Genomic DNA, 19,261 nt, shown 5'->3' on the forward strand with positions numbered 1-19,261 from the left:
TTGGGTATAAACGACAATACAAATAAATAAAAAAATGAGTACAGTTACTGAGCTGGAGAATAATGGGGACAGAGAATAAAGTTCTGCTTTTACTAAATCTATGACAAAAGGTCTCTCAATATCTTTAAGCCAGAATTAGGCCCCACACATTGCTGCCAGCAAGGCAGAGGTGATGACAAGAGGGGCAGCTTGAGTGCCATCCTCACAGTACAGTTAAGCCTTAAAACTCCGGAGGTCTTTACCAGGAATGTTTTCTATTATCAAAGCATCCAAAGAGGGAGTTCAGAACTGTTAAATGATTCTTGCTAGTTCCCCACCCCCAGGTCTTTGGGCCAAGCACCCTCTTCTTTGCCCATTTGTGGGAGCTGAATAGCTCTGCAAATAACAGACATGCTTTTCTTTTTCTGCTGAGAGCCCATGAGAAGAAAACCACAAGTACTATGTGGTTTGAGAATATCAGCTCTGCTGCTTTTATATTCACCAACCCCAAATTGCACAGAAAAGAAAATAACAGATCCACCACTTAAATCTGCCCAAACTCTGCTGAAATACTCTTTTTTTTGTAACACACCAAAATTTAGTTCCAGGCAGAGGTAAACTTGTCTCAATCTCTCTCCACCATCCCCAGCTCCCACTCCCTGGTGGTGATGGATGTGGTACCCAGCAGAGCTCCCAGGCATCCACCCCCTGGGCAGCACAGAACTGTGAATGCTGATTGCAACACAAGGAGCTGTGGTGCTCAGCAGCAGATAACCTTGTAAGCTTTGGTGAAAGTCATCCTGACTGGTCTCCCCACTTTTGGAAGCCAGAAGCCAGGCAAAGTAGCAAAACCAGGGAAAATCCATGGACTTTCAAGGATTATATCTGCTTTCAACAGCAGAGGCTTTGCTGCAATGATCATAGAAATAGGTGTATTTTCAGTTGCATCCAAGGAGCCTCAGAGGCTGGGTAATTTAATTGCTTTTCAGAATCATCTCTTATCAAGTGCCTGTGGAAATGGTAACAGCACTTTTTGAATGTTCTGTAAGACCTTGAATATTTCCTCTCCTTCTTCAGAAGCTCAGCATAAATATAGCCCTGCTAAAATATACCTTTTTATTCCTCAGCCTGAATGAATTTCAATCAGTTCAGTCTTAACAGTATGCAAATTACAATAATTACCATTAATGAAAAATTGAAAGAAAACACTAGGAAGTTTCTGGAGAAAAAAAGGTGAAAAGCAAATACAAAAGCAAGGTAAGGTGCAGAGGTTCTGAATTACTTGTCCAGTATGCCCAGCATTCAAGCATATGCTCAGTTCTCACATTCATTTCAATTAAACCAGTCCTGGCTGTCTCTCTAAAGCAGCAATGCAGGGACTAAAGCTGCAGAAAAGATCTAGTTTTGAAAAATACATTGAACATCATCAAAAAATCCAACTGCACACAGTACTTAACAGACTGAAAGCCATCACAAGCTGTCTGACCAAAAAATTCCTCACTCTGGAAGCAATACTACACAAATAAAGGTCTTCCAGAAACTCTAGGGAAAGCTTTACTGCAGGGAAGAATATGATATTTCTCCAGCTTCTATAGACACTATGGATGATGGCAGGTCTTTGCTTTTCTCTGCATTCTAAATTAGCTGCTCTGGGAAAAGCAAGCAGACTGTCTTCCAAGATGCTCTCCAAGCACACAATGCCAGTAACAGCTTGACTTTTCACTCACTGTGCCACCACCTTCAATAGCTTTTGACAGAGAATACTTCATCTTTTTTTCCACAGTAAATTAGCCCTCTGTTTCAAAGTTGCAATGCTTTCAGGTCAGCCACAGTTTATCCACTATGTAAATATTAACAGGCCGCTTCTGTGTGCATTAGGCTCTGAATCTGGGAAAGTGCTGGGGTACTGGGAGGTTACTGTTGTTACTGATTCTGCTGCTGATCTTGGACCAACATCACCAGAGCAGAGCTGCCAAGGAGCAGGGAAGGAGAGCCAATTTTAGGATACATTCTTTTATTACTACATGGATAACAAACCTGTAGGAACAGTTCCCTCTATCAGTAATGCAGAAAATTTAACAAAAAAAAAAAAAAAAAAAAAGAATCGACCCTGTAAAATGCCTGCAGAGATGCCAAACCCTACAAACACAAATTAATTGACAAAGATAAGATAAGAAGAGGATGGGTGTGCAGAAACACTAACAACCAAGTTCTCTGCACAGATAAGGTGTAAGTAACAACATGATCAGGCAGAGCTGGAAGCTCAGACCTGAGCATTTTCAGTAAGTAGCATCACAGCAATCTGCCTGTTGGAGGGCATGGGAACCCTGAGCCTGTCTTCCCTCACAGAAAGAGAGCTGAATAAAAGAAATACAAACACATGGATTTATACTGTTTCAGTGAATGTTGGCAAGATTCACCTCTGTACTCTACTAATGAAAAACAGTTTATCCACCTAGGTTAATCAGCCAGATCATCTGAGCTTAAGGTCACTTTTGCTTAAAAGGGGAACCAAAGCAAGTGGGATGTAGTGGGGTGGGCTTTGATAGATTTATAGATACATCAGCATGCATCAGCACACTGATGTTTGTGGATCTGTATTTAAACCTGTACCAGCAAAGAGTAAAACTAAAGATAAGCAATTAATTTGAACATAATTATATTTTTCAAAGCATTTTTTCTATCCCTCACACCCCAAAATAAATACTTACTTAGTCACTCAAACCTCCTAAAGCCCTCCACCTACTGAAAAAGATGTTTCTTGCCTGGCTGAAACACGACAGAGGTGACAGAGGACAAAATCCTATTAAAGTAGGATTGTTGGATAAAGTGGGATATGCTATGGTAGCTGGATTTGAGCATACCAGTACCTTGCGCTTGGAATATTATAGAAGGACTAAAGCCTGACAAAACTGCTTCAGGTCCAGGACAGCTCAGCTTATTTATTAACTCAAAGATCAATTTCAGCTTAAAGGTCTGTCCTCCTTGCCAGGACATCCCAGACCCAGCCAGAGACGCCCTGGTTTTGCTTTGCAGCCTCATACCAGCGAGCTCAAAGGGGCACTTAAGGAGCCCTTGCAAGCATTCGCTTGCCACTCACCTGCAGATGTCGTTTTCGGGTTCCTCCAGCCCAAACTGGTTGTCAAAAGCCAGCTGGATCCTGGTGCTGTCTGGGGAGTGGAGGCGCCAGGTCAGCAGGAGGTTCCTGGGGTAGCTGCTGGGGAAGCGAGGACTGTGGATGCAGCCGCTCCCTGCCACGCTGATGCTCTCTTCTTTTCGGTACAAGTCTGTGAGGTGATTGCTCTCTGTTAGTAGTCACAACTTGTAGAAATTAGTATGTTGTTCCAGTTACAGGAAGGCAAAAAACACAACAGCAAAAAACACACAGCACAATTATTTGCATTTCAAGTTATAAAAAGTTGGGTCTAGGAGCAGTTATTAAATAGGAAATACAGTGTATTTTCTCTTAATTCAATCCCTTATTAAACATTAAGAACAACAGAGCTCAAGTATATAGACTCTTTATTTTACAAGAAATGTACAATTATTTTTACATTTTTATTGATTTTATAATGCCATTCTCACCACTTTGGTTTTAAAACAGAATTAAACTCTAATAAAAGCTACAAGCTTGAGAACAACAAAATAAGGCAGACTGAAATAAAAAAGGTAAACAAACTGCTTCTCAAATTTTGTGCTCTGAGGAGCAATGCCCTCTAAACAAAAGCAGCAGAGAAGGGCTACAGGAAAGTGAGTATGGGTGAAATTAAATTTCTTTACTATGCTGAAGTATTTCTTCCCAGAAACGTGTAAGGTCATGTTTTGATTTTATTTCTATGGTGTGAACAATTTTCTGCCTATGGTCCATTTACTCAAACAGCTATTCCATGCTTATATACCCATGTAACTGAGGCCACATTCTATCCCAACAACCATCTTAATCAGAAAGTTCAAGATAAATAGCCAATTCTTTACTTAATTAAAATTCCACAACTTTTGCCTGAGCAAACATTCAATTGTTCTTAAAGTTTGCTTATACTGAGGTAAAACCTCTGCTGTTGTAAATCCCTGGCTCAAGGATTACAGGAACTGTGTCAAGACCCAGCTCTCTAAAAATCAAAATGTCTTGGCAGTTGCACCATGCTCCTGCACTGCCCAGCTGTTCCTGATACTGGAATTTGGGTCAGTTTGCATCAAAGAACTGCAACAACCATTCTTCTGTGCATTGACAAATTTGGTATGTGGAAATTTGGAGGATCAGAAGGCTCCAAGGCAACATGCAGACCACAGCAGCTTTCAGTTCCCAGCCAAGACACACACCTCTGAGCCTCTAAGTGTGGGACAGCTACCTGTGCTCCTTCCCCACATGTGTGGTGATCTACATGAATTTGTACACTTGATTTCATGCAAACACCTAAACTCTGGTGCATTTATCTTAAACTGAATATCACTCCACTCTGCTGAATGCCATGTCAACCTCCAGTTCCACTGCAAGTAATAGAAATAGAAAACTGGTGCCTTCTCCTGAATCTGGCTACTGAGGAAGAACAAATGGGGAGAAAATATCTCCACCAAGCCACTCTGTGAATGCTGGAAATACAAAACCAAAGCAACCAGCTGCAGCCATCTGTCTCACATGCTAATCTAACTCTTCACTTTTAAAATAAAATCTAACATGTAACTAAAGTTTTCTAAGCTCTTTATATGAAATACATTTACTTGTTTTATAAATGCTCATTGAAAACAGGAATACAGAAAAATGGTATAAATTTCATGATTAGTACATCTATTTTTCAGGTTGCTTTTCACTGGTTCCTGGCTGTAAATACCTTCCTGCATGCAGCTGTAAGCAAAGCATGGTTTTCTAACAACAATTCATTGTACACTTCCAACAACACAGTAATTCTAGCCTCCAAACAACCTGAAACTCAGAAGAAAAAAGTCTGTGTTTATTATAAAACTATCTCCACAGACCCAATCGTGATATCTTTCTAAGATGATTTTAGACTCTGAGGCACTCTTTCTAAGCAAACACAGCCCTAGCTCACAAAGTGCAGAACTAGCCAGTTTTGTTTTGCTCTGCATTGACCAAACAATTTGGATTGGAAAAGTGCCAAATTGGTGAAAATAAAGACCACCCACTGAATAGTTTTGTTGCGATTTTCAACAGGGACATCTATGCTGAAGTCTGTTTTGTATTTGCTTTTATTCTAAAATAAGGGAAATAAGACATCTGTGGGGGTTTTTTCTCCCCTGATCTGGAATGAAACAAAATGTCCAGCCAACACTACAGAGTTCTTACTGAAATCCTGAGGACCTTTGGACTCTGAAAACACCCAGTACACCAAGAGGACATGATATTTCACAGGACTTTATCCAAAGCATCCAAGAAAAGGGATAAAAATAAAACAGATATGATGATAACAAATTCTAGTGAAAAACAACCATTCCCTAAGTCAGAACAAAGTTACTGCAATAAAACATGGCAAAGCTCATCCTGTGCCTGAGAGTCCTTTACTCTTCTTTCTTGGACAGGAAACTATTGCCATTTTCTATCTGTCACCATGCATTTCACTGTATGGTTCAATCTGGTTCATGACTCTGAGGGAAAGGTTTCCTTTTCCCAAACAGTCCTAGCACAGGATTTGCCCTCGTGTCGTCCGATGCTGAAATTAGAGTTCTGGGGGCAGTATCTCTGAAATGTGCTCCTACATGTGCCCCCAAATAAAACACCTGTGCACGCAGCACACCAACAGAGAATGAACACTACCTGCTCTCTTGTACATCAAGAAGAGGGTCTGTCACAGCTGTTCATTTAAGTTAAACTCTGAATCCCACAGATTGCAGTGCTTTGCCTACAAGGCAGTCACACTTCACCAACACTAGTGCTGAAATGGCTGGCACAGCTCTGCAATATCCAGCTTTTACAGGTACATGGAGCAGTAGAGCTGTGTGTTATGATACTTAAAAACCAAAGCATAGTGACTTATTTCCATCATGGTAAACACGGAAATTATAAAGTGATTGGAGAGGAAAGGCTGGAGAGAAGCATGGCGAGAAAATTCTCACTATGGTCAAATAAGGAACATTAAAATATTCCACTCTGAGAAAAGTCCTTTCCACAAAGGACGAAAGTATGTTTGTTGAGACTGGCCATAAATACTGCTTCTATAGCCCACATGAGATGAAATCTAAAGCTATTCAAAGTCTTCACCTGATGCTGGAGCAGACTCTTCAGGAGCTTTGAACAGCTTGATTCCCTCTCACCCTCCTCACCATGCACTAAATTACAACCCAAATCAAACACACTAGAATTTTCTTAAGGGGATTTTCATTGGGATTTCCCAGTGTTAACAGGCTTAGATCGAACACAGCCAACCCAGAGTTGCTCCCGGAGGGTTGGCTCCTCATGAATCATCAAGCATCTGGGAAACAGCTTGAGGAGATGAGAGCAAGTCTCGTACCTTTTCTGTCACAAAGCCACAAGACTAAAATAAGATCTTTCCAAGCAGACAAGGCATTGGGGGAACTCATGGAAATCACATATCCACCAAGGGGAAAGCCAGGGCAAAAAACAAACAAATAAAAGATATAGGCAAAGGAAAAGACAGTGCATCTTTCAAGGCACAGAACTGTCCCATGTTGCAACACAGCACAATGCAGCACTACCACTCAGTGTCCTGGGATGTCACATTCTAACTGCATTCCATAGTGCTTTATGGGAGTAAATAAAACACGACAGTGCATAATGCACTGCCTGTCACATCCACTAAAGAGCATATAAAATCATTTCACAATGAATAAAAGCAGGTGCTAAGTCATAAGGCAAAAAGGCCGTTTAGGCCATACGCAGAAGGAGGATATTCTAGATGGCAGGAGTCACAAACACATCCTTGCACTGGGGGAGAAAAACTATCTCATAAGGAAGATGAGTGGGAAGGAATCTGGAAGAAATCCTTTTTGGTGAGGCAATTCCCTGTAGAGAGTCTGAGCTGATTGCAAAGCAGCTTGCTCTATATTTTATTTATCTGAACTAATCTCTCATTTTTTTTCTCTTAATTCTTTTGCAACCACTAATTTTAAACATAATGGCATACATGATAGTCCAGCTGTCCAAATTAGAGGAGCTCCCACTTAAATACTCAAGGCAGCTGCATTTTCCAAAGTGCTTGCCTTCCTCCCCCTGCATGGAGTGCAGTTGGGTGTCAGAGTGGGAATAGGGAAGTACAGTTCAATACTTAGCAAAATGTGCTTGTCTCAAAAGAGTCCCCACCATGGGTGCCCATCACATCCCATGTTTCCCCTTCCCAGCTAGGCCATGCTGCAGGAGCAACAAGAATCAGAAAGAAAAAACTCATCCTGTTTTATCTTTTTATGTTTGCACTTCCTCGTGAGCTTTAGCAACGTATCAACACTTTCCTCTTAAAGCTACTCCTCCTAGCCATGACATCCCTATTACTACAGGCAAAACAGTAACAATAATTTTTAAAAACCTAACCAGCCTAAAAGGCAATTTCTAACTGATAATAGCTAATCTGACATCTGTTCTATGATATATCCAGCAGGGAGAATCTGTAAGTGTCAATTCCTTTAGAAAAAAGAAGAACTAAGAAAACGACCTTGCCTAAGGACCTAACCAACAACATGGAATACCTAGTTCCATCTTTCCAAGGTTTCTTAGGGAGCTTCACTCCCTAAGGTGTTGTCTTGTGTGTAAGTTGGCTTCTGTCTATCTTCCCCTTGGGGAAGTTGGTCAATCAACTTTGACACAGTGGTAAGGGCTGAAAAAATACCATACTCTGAATGTATTATGACAAGAAATATACCCTCTGAAATGCCATGGAGTGTAACCTGATGAGCTCATCCTCTGGTACAGCTGAGGAGAGAGTTTCTGAGAATCATGGTGAAGTTCATTTTATTACTTGTGAAAGTATTTGTTATTTCAGGAAAGGACCTTGGGGGTTTTGCACATGGGAGTTTTCCAGATATAACTCTTCTCCCCCACTGCTGTTGTCTTAAAAAAATAAAAAAAAATACAGCAGTCAGTGGTTTGCCACCAGTTTTTAAACAAATGAGATAACCTTCAGGGAGAATAATAGCTCTTCAGTTCCCCCAGTTGAAAATTAGCCTGATCTAAATAGCTGAATCCACAGAGAAGGAAAGAACAGTAAAACACTTTTGAATCCAGACCACAAATCAGTTCATCTCAGGGACAGGCATGCCAAGTGAGTTGTATTTATGGCAGTCTGTTCAGGCAGCCACTGGCTTTAATTCCCTCCCCCACCCCAATAAGCAGAAACTTTGTTATCCATAAGATTCTGTGTAAATCAGATGAAAAGATGAAGCAGTTCATTATCAAAATAGTGTATTTTGTAGCTTGTTGGGAAGATGTAAAACTGTAAGGTCATTTTCCTTGTTAAAAATTGAGGCTTTTTGGATTTTTTTTTTTTTTTTTTTTGTGAGTTTGTTTGCTTAACAATAAAATAAATCCTAGACAGCAAACACATCATCACACTTCTGCTCCCTAATGCAAAATATAATACTGTATGGTAGTACCAGTGCTAGACATCTCTGTCCTTTTAATGACAGAAGCCTAACTCAGCTAAGTCAGGTCTGCTCCCACCACAATTCACAAGCAGTTCTCCAGGAAGGCAAACCAAAGGAGGGGAAGGATTGGGATGGTCAGTGATAAAACAGGTATAGCACAATCCCACCATGCTAAAATTTGTAAGTTGTCTCTTATAGATGCACTGAACTGAAAAAGAGCCAATCTGGAATAAGGATGTATATGAAGGAGTATATTCAAGCAGTAGATCCAACCAAAACATCACTTCAAGTTGTATTCAGCTTTATACAACTTCAATAACCCCATTTATTTCAAGGACACACTAAACTCATAGTTAAGCTCATACTTAAGGCGTTTGCTGGATCAAGACTGAAAAAAAGAGAATAGCACTTTAACACCACCTATCATGTTACTAACCACACAGCAAATGAGCAATTAAAAAGGAAACCTAAATCCCATGGGAGGTGATGAAAGACTACAAATTTTGATGGTTTGCCACTGGACTTCAAAGAAGAAGCTCCAGGTACCTGCTCCTTCTCTTATCAACAGGCCTCTTCTTTTGATCAGGAGCATGAAAGATACTCCAAGCAACACCACAGTTCAAATCTAAAGCATGACCTATTCTGCCATGGAGGCAACATCAAAAGATGCTCTGTGCATGTTCAGCTAAATTCAGACCTCACACACAATCAGCTCACGCCAAGTCCCTGAGCTTTGTGCATGTCTTTGCTACAAGAATATATTCATAGAGGATTTACAAAAGAAACTAAAAATTGAGCTTTAGTTGAAAGAAACAAAATTAGCCAGTGCACAACACCAGTACTGAGGTATCCAAACACTCCAGACATCTAAATTTCAATTCAGAGCCATCATCCATTTGGTAACAGAAGGGTAAGTAGTCAGCCTGTGGTTCTGTGCAGAGCAAACCCACTAGTCTTGGTGCTACTCAGGCAATCTGTGGCTGAACGTGACCTCAGCAAAAACCACTTATGAGACTATTAAATGAGCAATTGATAAGGAAATCTAGGCACATAATTCAAAGAGGCAGCCTGTCTCTATGCTTCTCAGTATAATAAGCATAATTTCATTTGCATTTAATAATACTATTTTCCCTATGGTGAGATGGTCACCATCATAACTGCATTTAGCATACAGAACTAAATGAACAGTCCTGAAAAGGAAAACAGGCAGGACTGCAATTTGGTGGGGTGAAGGCTCTCCTTTTGTATGCTTTGGTGGGGATTTTGCTTAAACTTCCACAGATGAATGCTGAGAAAATAATTCCTTAATTATGTTTACAAAGATACAAAACTCAGAGATGTTTGCTTTTAGCAGTGACTTGTATTACTTGTTTTTATTTTACTTCTTGATGCGATTTTCTTCAACACAAAAGAACATCCTGAATGTCTTATGGTAAAAGCAAGAGTGTCTTTAGAAAAGTAATATATGTTAGGCCAATATATAAAACAATTTTTAAACTGCTAGTAATTTCATGATGGGTGGTAGTGTTGCAATGCACCTCTGCTGGACTCTTAAACCAACAGCAAACTGAATGCTGCTGTGTATTTTTTTTCTTGGGATTTCATAATTAAGTATGAAAGAAGAAAATGTGTATATCAAGGATGTGTAGTTCCAATGATGTGCAGTAAGACTAATGCATATATACCCACGATCATGAGTATAAAAACATAGAAAACCTTGAGAAACTGTGAGGGGAAAAAAATACAGAGGGAAATGGTTCTCCTGGTGCCGCAAAGAGCTTAAGGGAAACATGATAATTGAAGCAGATGTTTGCAGTGAGTGCCAACATCTTTGTAAGAAGGCTGGTACATAAAACTTGTGTAGTGCCTTGGACAAGATGGTGCCAATTAGAGACACAATTGTTATTAAGCACAAATATCAACACTGGACATCGGCTCGTAATGTTTTGCAAAGAAATAGCACATTGTGAATTTAGACACTCCAAATTTTCCTGTTTAGGCAATGGCTTCAAGAAAGTAAACCTTTATGGGAAGCTTCCTTCAAATTCTCCTGGTGCAATGAAAATATATTCCTTTTCTGTTTTCCCTTCATTATTTTTCATTTTTTTACAACCACAAAAGGACTTTTTGCCTTATAAGTCTGCATAGCTGAAGTCTTAAAAGAGAATTTGTTTTAAAACATTTTAGAAACTGCTTCATTCAGGCACTTCTAAGCCTGAACAAGCCATGGAATTTTTCTTTCAGAAAGAAAAATGTTGATAGAAGGAAAAAGAAGATCCAATCAAAAGGGGAAAGTCTTCTCACGTTGAACATATTGCAGCAGATAGATAGGCAATTACAGAGTGGAGGTCACATGTTGGAACATTAGGCAGTAAAAGGAGATATGTTCTATAGAGACAAATCAAGGCAATTTTCTCTCGTGATGTGATGTTTCTTTACCCTCTGTGTCAGCAATGAAGATACAAAATCTCTGAAAGGGAGTGAAAGGTCACTTCTTATAATGGAAAGTCTGGCAATAGTATTCTAACAGACATCCTTTCCTTGGACTGCATTTGCCACGGGCATGATTTTGTCTCTTAGAGCCCATATATCAATCAACTGTGCAAAGATATGTGGGGATATTTCAGTCCCTTTAAGGCAGGTGCACTAAATACCTAATAACATAAAGTTACCTAAGTCTTTTCAAAAAAAGGCAGATCTCATTGCATTGAAATATGATTGCTGGTAGTCTGTTCTTTTTTATACAGTAGCCTAACAGCTAAAAAATGAACTCTATTCTCAAAATCAGGACACAGCTTAATCTCCTCCAAGGAAAGAGAAGTCTGTTGTGAGTCTTCTATTTGCTCAAGAGAATTCAGACCACCTCTGTCTCCTCTCAAGGGATGGATGGGTTCCGGATGCTGCTTCAAAGATGGCTTGTCCAGTTTTGACGGAATGGATGGAGGTAAAATGCAGGAGAAATTCCTAGCACTAGGACCAGGACTTGAGATTTAGCCAAAAGAGTAAAGACTCAGCAGCTTTTCTACTCTCTACTCCAAGGCACTCTGTCATCAGTCCTTGACAGTTCAGACCAGAGCAGAGCATGCCATAGCCCCCTTTTTGCCCCCATGCCTCAGTTTTCCTCTGCTGAAAACCACAGCACTGGTGCAAGGAGAGCCGAAGACATTGCGATCTTTTCCTGGCATGAAAGCAGAACAAGAGTAGGGCCACAGGGGCAGCTTTACATCATTTACATAAAACCCGTGTTGAGAAACAAAATTCCCAGTCCGGAAAGCAATTTAAGTCATGCATACTGAAAGTACCAAGAATTGAAGTGTGGGGGATCTTTCCTGTAAGTGCTTAGGATTTTCTCTGGAGGTTTGGCATCAGAATGCTGCAGAGCTGTCACGTGGATAGATACTGCAACTCAACAAAGTTTCCAGGCACATAAAATTCTTGGCTGTGGCCTTCCTTTATTGTTATGATCTTGCACCAAAGGATCATCTAGGCATTTCCCTTGTCCTTCACCTGGGAACAAAACTACATGTGGTACAAGTACAGGAGAGCTCATTCACTGCCAATATATAGGGATCAGTGGCTGGGAAGATGATACAGGCATAGCCCACAAGCTCAGGAGCTGCTGTATCACAGGCAGCAACCATCTTTCATACCAGTACTGACACATCCTGACCACTGTATGCCAAAACCAAAACTGAAAAAGGAGCTTGCTCCAAAGGTTTGATTTACACACCTCAGCTTCCCAAGTCTCTTCTGGAAAAACAGCTGTTTGGATCATTACCAAGAGGAAGTTATTGGAAACTTTCCTCCTAGGCTGTATGGAGGGATGCTGATGAAAAATAGGAAGAGCCTAACTTACTTGTAGGTTTGTTAAGTTAGAGGCAAAACAGAGCAGATGAAAACACACTGAAACCTACATGGAGGCAATGAGAACCAGGACTTCACTAAGACTCCACAGGGAGCAGACATTATGTATCTTTATGCTCTGAGCAGGGCTGAACATACTGTTGGAAAATCAAATAATCATTCACTTTCATGGACCTTCAATGAACTCTTAAACAGAAAGCTGGAGCCCTTGTGCAATTTGTACTGGAGAAAAACTAAACTTCGAAGTTGTCCTTTGACTGTGGATTCAGTGAAATTTTTGACTAAAAAATAATTGAGTGGTTACAATGAAAAATTCAACCAGCTTTGGGTACAGATCTCACCAGCAGAAACACCAAGAGACACATTTCACTCCTCCAGCTTTCAGAAAACACATGAAAGAACTTAAAGTTCACCAGCAGACACCATCAGCACCCACCCACATTAAAGCTTCCAGAGAAACACGGTGAACCAACCAAACCCAGTTTGCCCCCACCTGGCTGAAAGCCTCACGGTGAGGAGAAATGCCTGTAGGTCATGGCAGAGGGTTTAAAGCAACAATCTCAGGTTCTGCTTTACACGTCCTGATGCAGATTGCATGGTAAAATAGGAGAGATGCACAGAGGGGTGGCATGTGGCTGGACAGCAGGTAGGACTTGGATGCTTGGCTGAGGCAGGAGCAGAGCAGCTCCCAAAGAGCATGTGGAACATGAGATCAACACCAGGCCACCAAGGCTGGCAGCCTGCAGGTGAGACCGTCTAACCTCTGTCTGTTTAGATGGGGAGGTCAAAGGAGACTCTTCTACTCCTGTCTCAGCCCAGTTCTGTGCTGGTACTGATGTTGCACATCTGGGTGAACACCACGTGCTGAGGTGCTGTCTGCTCAGAGGGCACAGCTGTGTGCTGACTATTAAACACAGCTCCAAGCAGCTGTTTGGCCAAAGAGGAGCCAGATAAGAGGCTTATGTAACAGATAAAAAGGGTGAGAAAGTCCAATAAATACAGGACTCTCACATCATTTCGTGAACACCCTGTATCAGAGCTCTTCAAGGGAAACAGGGACTTACTGCACCATTTCCTGTGAAAACTGTTTTCCACACTAATGTTTGAAATGCGTGAGCATACCTTGGCACTCCTTGGACTACCCAAACAAGTGGCTTTTACTCAACATATTTTTTTGACATCTAGGATTACAGTCCAGTAAGACAAAAAACATCTCTACTTACAATAGCAATGAAATACACAATGTCAGAAAAATGTTTTAGTTCATGTATTTGACCCAAGAAAGAAAGAAAAAAATCTTGAAAAAACACATATAAAAATTGGATTAATGACAAATTTGGTATCAAAATTGTATTTTTCTGTTTTCTATTTATTATTTGCAAGAATTCCAGAGACCACCTTTTTTGCTGTTTGAGTTTTCCACCTGTTTCATTTACTCCTGTTTAGTTTATCTCAGTCTTTTCTATGGAAGCTATGCAAGAACAGTCTATCAAAGGATGAAATTTTAAACCTTACTTGATTTAGAGACTTCAGAAGTCCTGCTTTACAGCAGACATTCTAGATTACTCCATAAGAATGAACAGCAGCAAATATTTTTGGATTCCCTAGGGCGAAATGTCCTGGGTCTTTTTATAGTTTAGATTGTAAATAAGAAAATACCATAACTATGACCTTTAATATAATCTGGTATAAACTATAATTAAATAACTGTCAGTTTTGGTAAAAGAAAGCTACACTGCATTACCAAAATCAGTTGTGAGCAGTTTAAGTACTCTACATAGCACTACTGTCCTATCATTTGCTGGCCTATGTACTGATTTACTTCATTTAAAGTGGTTAATTCTTTGCAATTTTCATGACGCTCCCCATCTCACAACAGCTCCATTTTTCTCAGACCTTCTCATTTGCTACTAAAACAAAGTTCCCACATGGTAAAGCTCATGAGCTGTTATGGACACTGACACACTCCATGATTAGCCATTCCTCCTTTCTGCGCACGGCTGCACTGGGCAGCTGCAAGGACCAGTGAGATGCTGGACTCGGCCACAGCGGTAGGGGAGGGGACCAGACACCAGCCAAGAGAGGCTGCAGGAGCACAGGTGGAATCACAGAGAGACATTTCAGACCACCTCCTTCCCACACAGCAGATTTGCCAAGCCAGTCTTTGCCCTTTGACTGCACAAAATGAGGGGCCGTGTTTCAGAGCCGTTGCTTTCACTGCGCTCCTCAAGCACATCACAGGCTATGGACAGGATGGAGTATGCAATGGCACAGGCTGCCCACATCCATGCTCTTTTCTCAATTGCAGGTCTGTATGAGTATTTTAAGCCCACACTGACATATGCAGACAATAACAAGATTTGTGCAGCAAATATTTGCCAAGGAGAAGGCAATCCTCCCTCTCTCTTCCTCCTTCCTTCCCTCCCTCCCTGCTGAGGAGCAGCAGGGTCAGTCCTGGAATGCACTGGAAGAAGGTGGCATTCCCCAAAAAGCAACCAGAAAGCCTAAAAGCCCAGCAAAACCCCAGGTTCCCACCAGCTGAGGGTTTGTCTGTTACACAGCTGCAAGGTAAAGGCTGAGTCTCTTCCCTGATTCATTCACTATAATTAAGGGACTGGTGGGCCCCCACCTGCCAGTTCAAGTCTAGCCTCATACACATTTACTTGGTTATTTCATACATAAAGCTCTAAATAAAATGCCTTTATTTTTTTTGTTCCTACTTTTTAATGGATGCAGAGAACCGTTCTGTCAAGAACAAAACAAATGCTCCAATAAACACATCTCAATGGACAATTTGTTTCTCCAACGCAGCCTTTAAGTAATAAAGAAAGAATAAACATAACATTCTCCTAAGAAATAAAGTGAAAATACTCTAAAAAAAACCCCCAACCCTTGCTTGTCTGAGGCACACTAAGATGTTAATAAACTCAGCTCAGACATTTACAAAAGAAGCTCACTTACCAAATGCATTTTCATAGAGCAGTAAGACAGCCTGGAACCAGACCACCTGCTTGTGTAAATCAGCAGCATCCCTACACTGATCACAGCTATTTACACCTGCTGAGGATCTGACCAGAGCAGCAGGTGAACAGTGGAGGAGAAACTTTAATCTGAGCAGGATCAGTAAGTGCTCAGTGCAGTGCTACACTGAACTCATGAGACACTGAACTAAATCTACTCATAGAGAAAATTCAAGGTGTGTCTCTGACCTATTCAACAGAGTTGAAAAACTTACACATGCTTTTGTTTTTAATTTGCAGGTTGAGTTGGGGAAGATTCCTAATTATACCAACATGGACTGAGTTGTTAGATTCAGAGGAAAACATTTTCGTCTATTTCTACACAAACATTAATATATTATTAATTTTTTGTCATATTCAAATTATCTTCTGTACATAAATTTAATAGCTGAATTCAGCAAAATTTGTGATTTTCACTCATTCTTGTCACACTTTTAGTGCTGTTAGAATTTGCTCAGATCAGTATGTCAGGCACCCTTGCAAGTCTCACCCACATGCACTGGGGACTTCCACGTGATTCAAGAGAATGTCAGTCCCTCAACCAGTACAAACCAGTTTTGCTCATGTGATCCACAAACAGCTCCCACCCAGGCAACATTCTTCCTCTCATGGTTTTTCCCTTACCTGGTCACACCTTTTGAACAAAACTGCCACTACCTCACAGATTTTGAAGTAAGAATTTGACTTTGAAATACACAGTTTACCATTTATCAAATCACTCAGACCCTAAACCATTTGTGGATTTTTAAAAGTTAATGTAATGTCTGTTACTGACATAGACATATAGACACTTTCAGAGCCTTATTTCAAAATTCATTTAAAATCTTGTCAATGCCAGATCATTGTATAAGATATTTGACTTCAGGGTTTTTTCCCTCCCTTTCTTTACTCATCTGAAATATTTCCATATGGCTATAAAAAGACTGCTTTTGAGAAGCAAGTCCTGAGAGAAATGCCAACTTGTCATTAAAAGCTTAGGAATCAATTACATATGAACAGAGTTCTTCACATTCTCCAAATAAATGTTGCTGTTCTGTCAAGACACAGAATTATCAGTCTTTATGAACTATAATAGTTAATGAAGAAATTCAAGAGCGGAAGGAGACAGCTCAAAAAAAAGAATTTGGAGGAGGTGGTTTCAAAAAAGTCCACTGGCAACACCACTTTGTTAAAGGAAATATTAAAGGAAAAAAAACTCAGGCCAACTACAGGCTTGAAAAAGATAAACAGTGAAACGAGAAATTTTAAAAAGCAGGGATTTATTATCTTAAATGAGAATGATTAGAATGGATGTAGGGATTAACTTCTTTCTCCCCCCAAAACAGAAGAACTCATAAACTGCACCAACTCTTAGAGAGGAAAATGTTTGCAGAGAATGACTTTCTACCAGAACATAACAAATGGCTAATCATGAGGAAGCCAGAAGAATGTATCTTCTCTCAGAAATTAAAGGAGCAGGCCACAAAAACTGTCAATGCACTTGATGTTACCATAAGTACATAAGGTTAGTGGAAGGATATGAAAGAAAATATTACTCTCCAAAACCAGTGGCAGATAAGGGAGTTTTCTTGGCTGCTAGGAAAGATATAAGGTATGTTAGAGCTATAAATTATTAGCATCGTGGTAGTAGTAGAAATATTGTTAATATACAGTTAATTCCAGCAGACTAAGACCAAGGCTCTGTTATGACAGGTGTTGACAAACAGAATGAGAAAAAGATTGTAGTCCTAGGAGGCCATGTATTGAATAGATATCACCAAAGTGTTCTAAATTACCTTGGGATTCAGACAAAATTTGCAATTCAGGGAGATTGGACACTGGATTGCTTTACAAGGAGAATCAATACATTTATCATTACTCATATTATTTGTACTCCAAATTGTAGCTAGATCCAAAAAATACCACTTGGACATCATGTTTGTACTACAATTCTGGCAATTTCTTAACTTCACTGCAAAACTGCCATCTCTCAACCTGTGAACACCACACCTTCTGCAGGTCTTTACTCTGCACCCTCTGCCCCAGCCCATATCCAGGAGATCCCAAACACAGCCTGAGTGGTCATGAATTACCCCTGATTCTGTGTTGGTAAGGGATAATAGCAATCTTCTGGCAGATCACAAAAGCTTTTCATCAGGCATGCCATGGAGCACACATACTGTGACAGAAGTCAAAATGTTGATAGTCTGAATTTCTGTGCATGCAAAATTATACATTCACAGCCCTTTTTTTGAGAATCTGCATACACAGCTAAGACATTTCTGCATGCATGCCTCTGGTGATTTTGTTCCCCCCAGATGAGTACATCTATGATTAAATTATAACAGTTTTCTACATAGCATTCTTAATGTTTAGACAGATTGATAGAAGAATATATTTTACTCACATTACTCGAAAAAGCTCTCTTACTGAAAGTAAACAGTGATTAAAGAAACCATAAACATTGCTTCACTCAGAATTAAAGCCACTTCAGCTACTTTCAGGACGGAAAGAAGCAAGGCAGACATGGCGCTGTTACTCCACAGAATCTGCTCACAGCACAAATAATTTTTAAGTGTTGTCATATTTTAAAATATGCAATCTTAAAGAAATGCAATTTTTAGAACTGGTCTGGATATCAGTATGTTTTACTATCCCATTCACTTCCACTGCCAACAGAAATAAGAGAAACCAGGCAGACAGAAACTGAAAAAATCCAATCACAAGTAAGTAGCAAATAGTTATGAAAGATTCTCTTGCTGTAATATCCTTTATTCAAGATTCTGTTCAATTATTGCAGAAGACAGCCAATGGCTTAACCACATTTTAAACAAAAAACAGAGATCTGGAGAGAAAAAGCTCCATTCTCTTGTCAGAATTAAAGGAGGATAGTACTAGTGGATGTTCATGTTGACTCTTTCTTAAGGCATGATCTTATTCTTCTTGAAATTGTGCAAGTTTCATCAGTAACAGGACTGGTTTCCAATTTTTCATTAATGATGGATTTTGTTTCTGTGCTTCTTCTCATCCCTGCTTCATAGCTGGGAAAGATGTAAACCATATAAACAGATGGGATTTTGCTACACTAGTTAACATGTTGATCAATCACATCATCTGCTGTGTGAGCCATCCTTCTCCTCCCTCCCCTCCTTTTGCAATCACACAAAAAACCCCCAGCTTGTACATCATTGGTTAGGATGACAGGCAACACAACTCTAATCTGCTTCCCCCTTTGAACACAGCAAGGTCTATAGAAGTTCTGGTTTTCACACCTAGCTTAACCACAGACACACAACACTCAGGAAAAAACACAGCACTGGTTTCTGCTGTGCAGGACAGGCGTGCCCACAGCTTCCACAATCCTTCCTCCTGGGCTGGCAGAGGAGCATGCCACAACTGCCTGGGGACACCTTCAGTGACAAGATGTCTCTCCATGACAAGGCTGTAGCTCTTAAAGTCCATCATGGCAGCAACTTGGAGTCCTGAGGATTCAAGGTGCTTCCTGAGCCAGGCACCACATGGTTACAAAGAACCCTTCTGCAAAAACTGCTGTGATGGCAACTGGCAGTATGGGGAAAGAACTGGAGATGGAGCACAAAAAACAGGTAAGTGCAACAATGACAAGTAATAGAAGAACGTGAAGAAAACAAGTCATATTCACATCCATTAATAATTATATGGCCCATGATTTGCCAGTAGAAAAATTATATGTGGTGTGAGGGTAGTAAAGGAAGTTTGTAAGAAAAATTAACATTTTTAATAGACTAATTGAATTGTCTTAAAAAAAAGCCTTTGGGCATACTGGATTTTCATTGATCTTCTCCTTTTTTGTGTCCATGTCCCACTAATGACGTTTAGAAGTGGATTTTTGG

At 40.2% G+C, this 19,261-nt stretch overlaps 1 protein-coding gene across 4 annotated transcripts in view; it reads right to left on the minus strand.

Annotated features, from left to right (window-relative positions):
* The window catches only part of PDGFD (platelet derived growth factor D), a 137,025-nt gene that overhangs the window by 53,421 nt on the left and 64,343 nt on the right, over nt 1-19,261 (minus strand). For 2 of the 4 annotated variants that reach the window (XM_079331874.1, XM_079331872.1), the window contains exon 2: nt 3,080-3,266. In XM_079331874.1, coding sequence (XP_079188000.1) covers nt 3,080-3,266 — 187 coding nt within the window. Of the gene's footprint in view, nt 1-3,079; nt 3,285-19,261 lie in introns of all 4 variants that reach the window. The other 2 variants (XM_079331873.1, XM_079331871.1) reach the window with 1 other exon arrangement.

Source organism: Erithacus rubecula (assembly GCF_903797595.1).
Source record: "Erithacus rubecula genome assembly, chromosome: 1".
NCBI lineage: Eukaryota > Metazoa > Chordata > Aves > Passeriformes > Muscicapidae > Erithacus > Erithacus rubecula.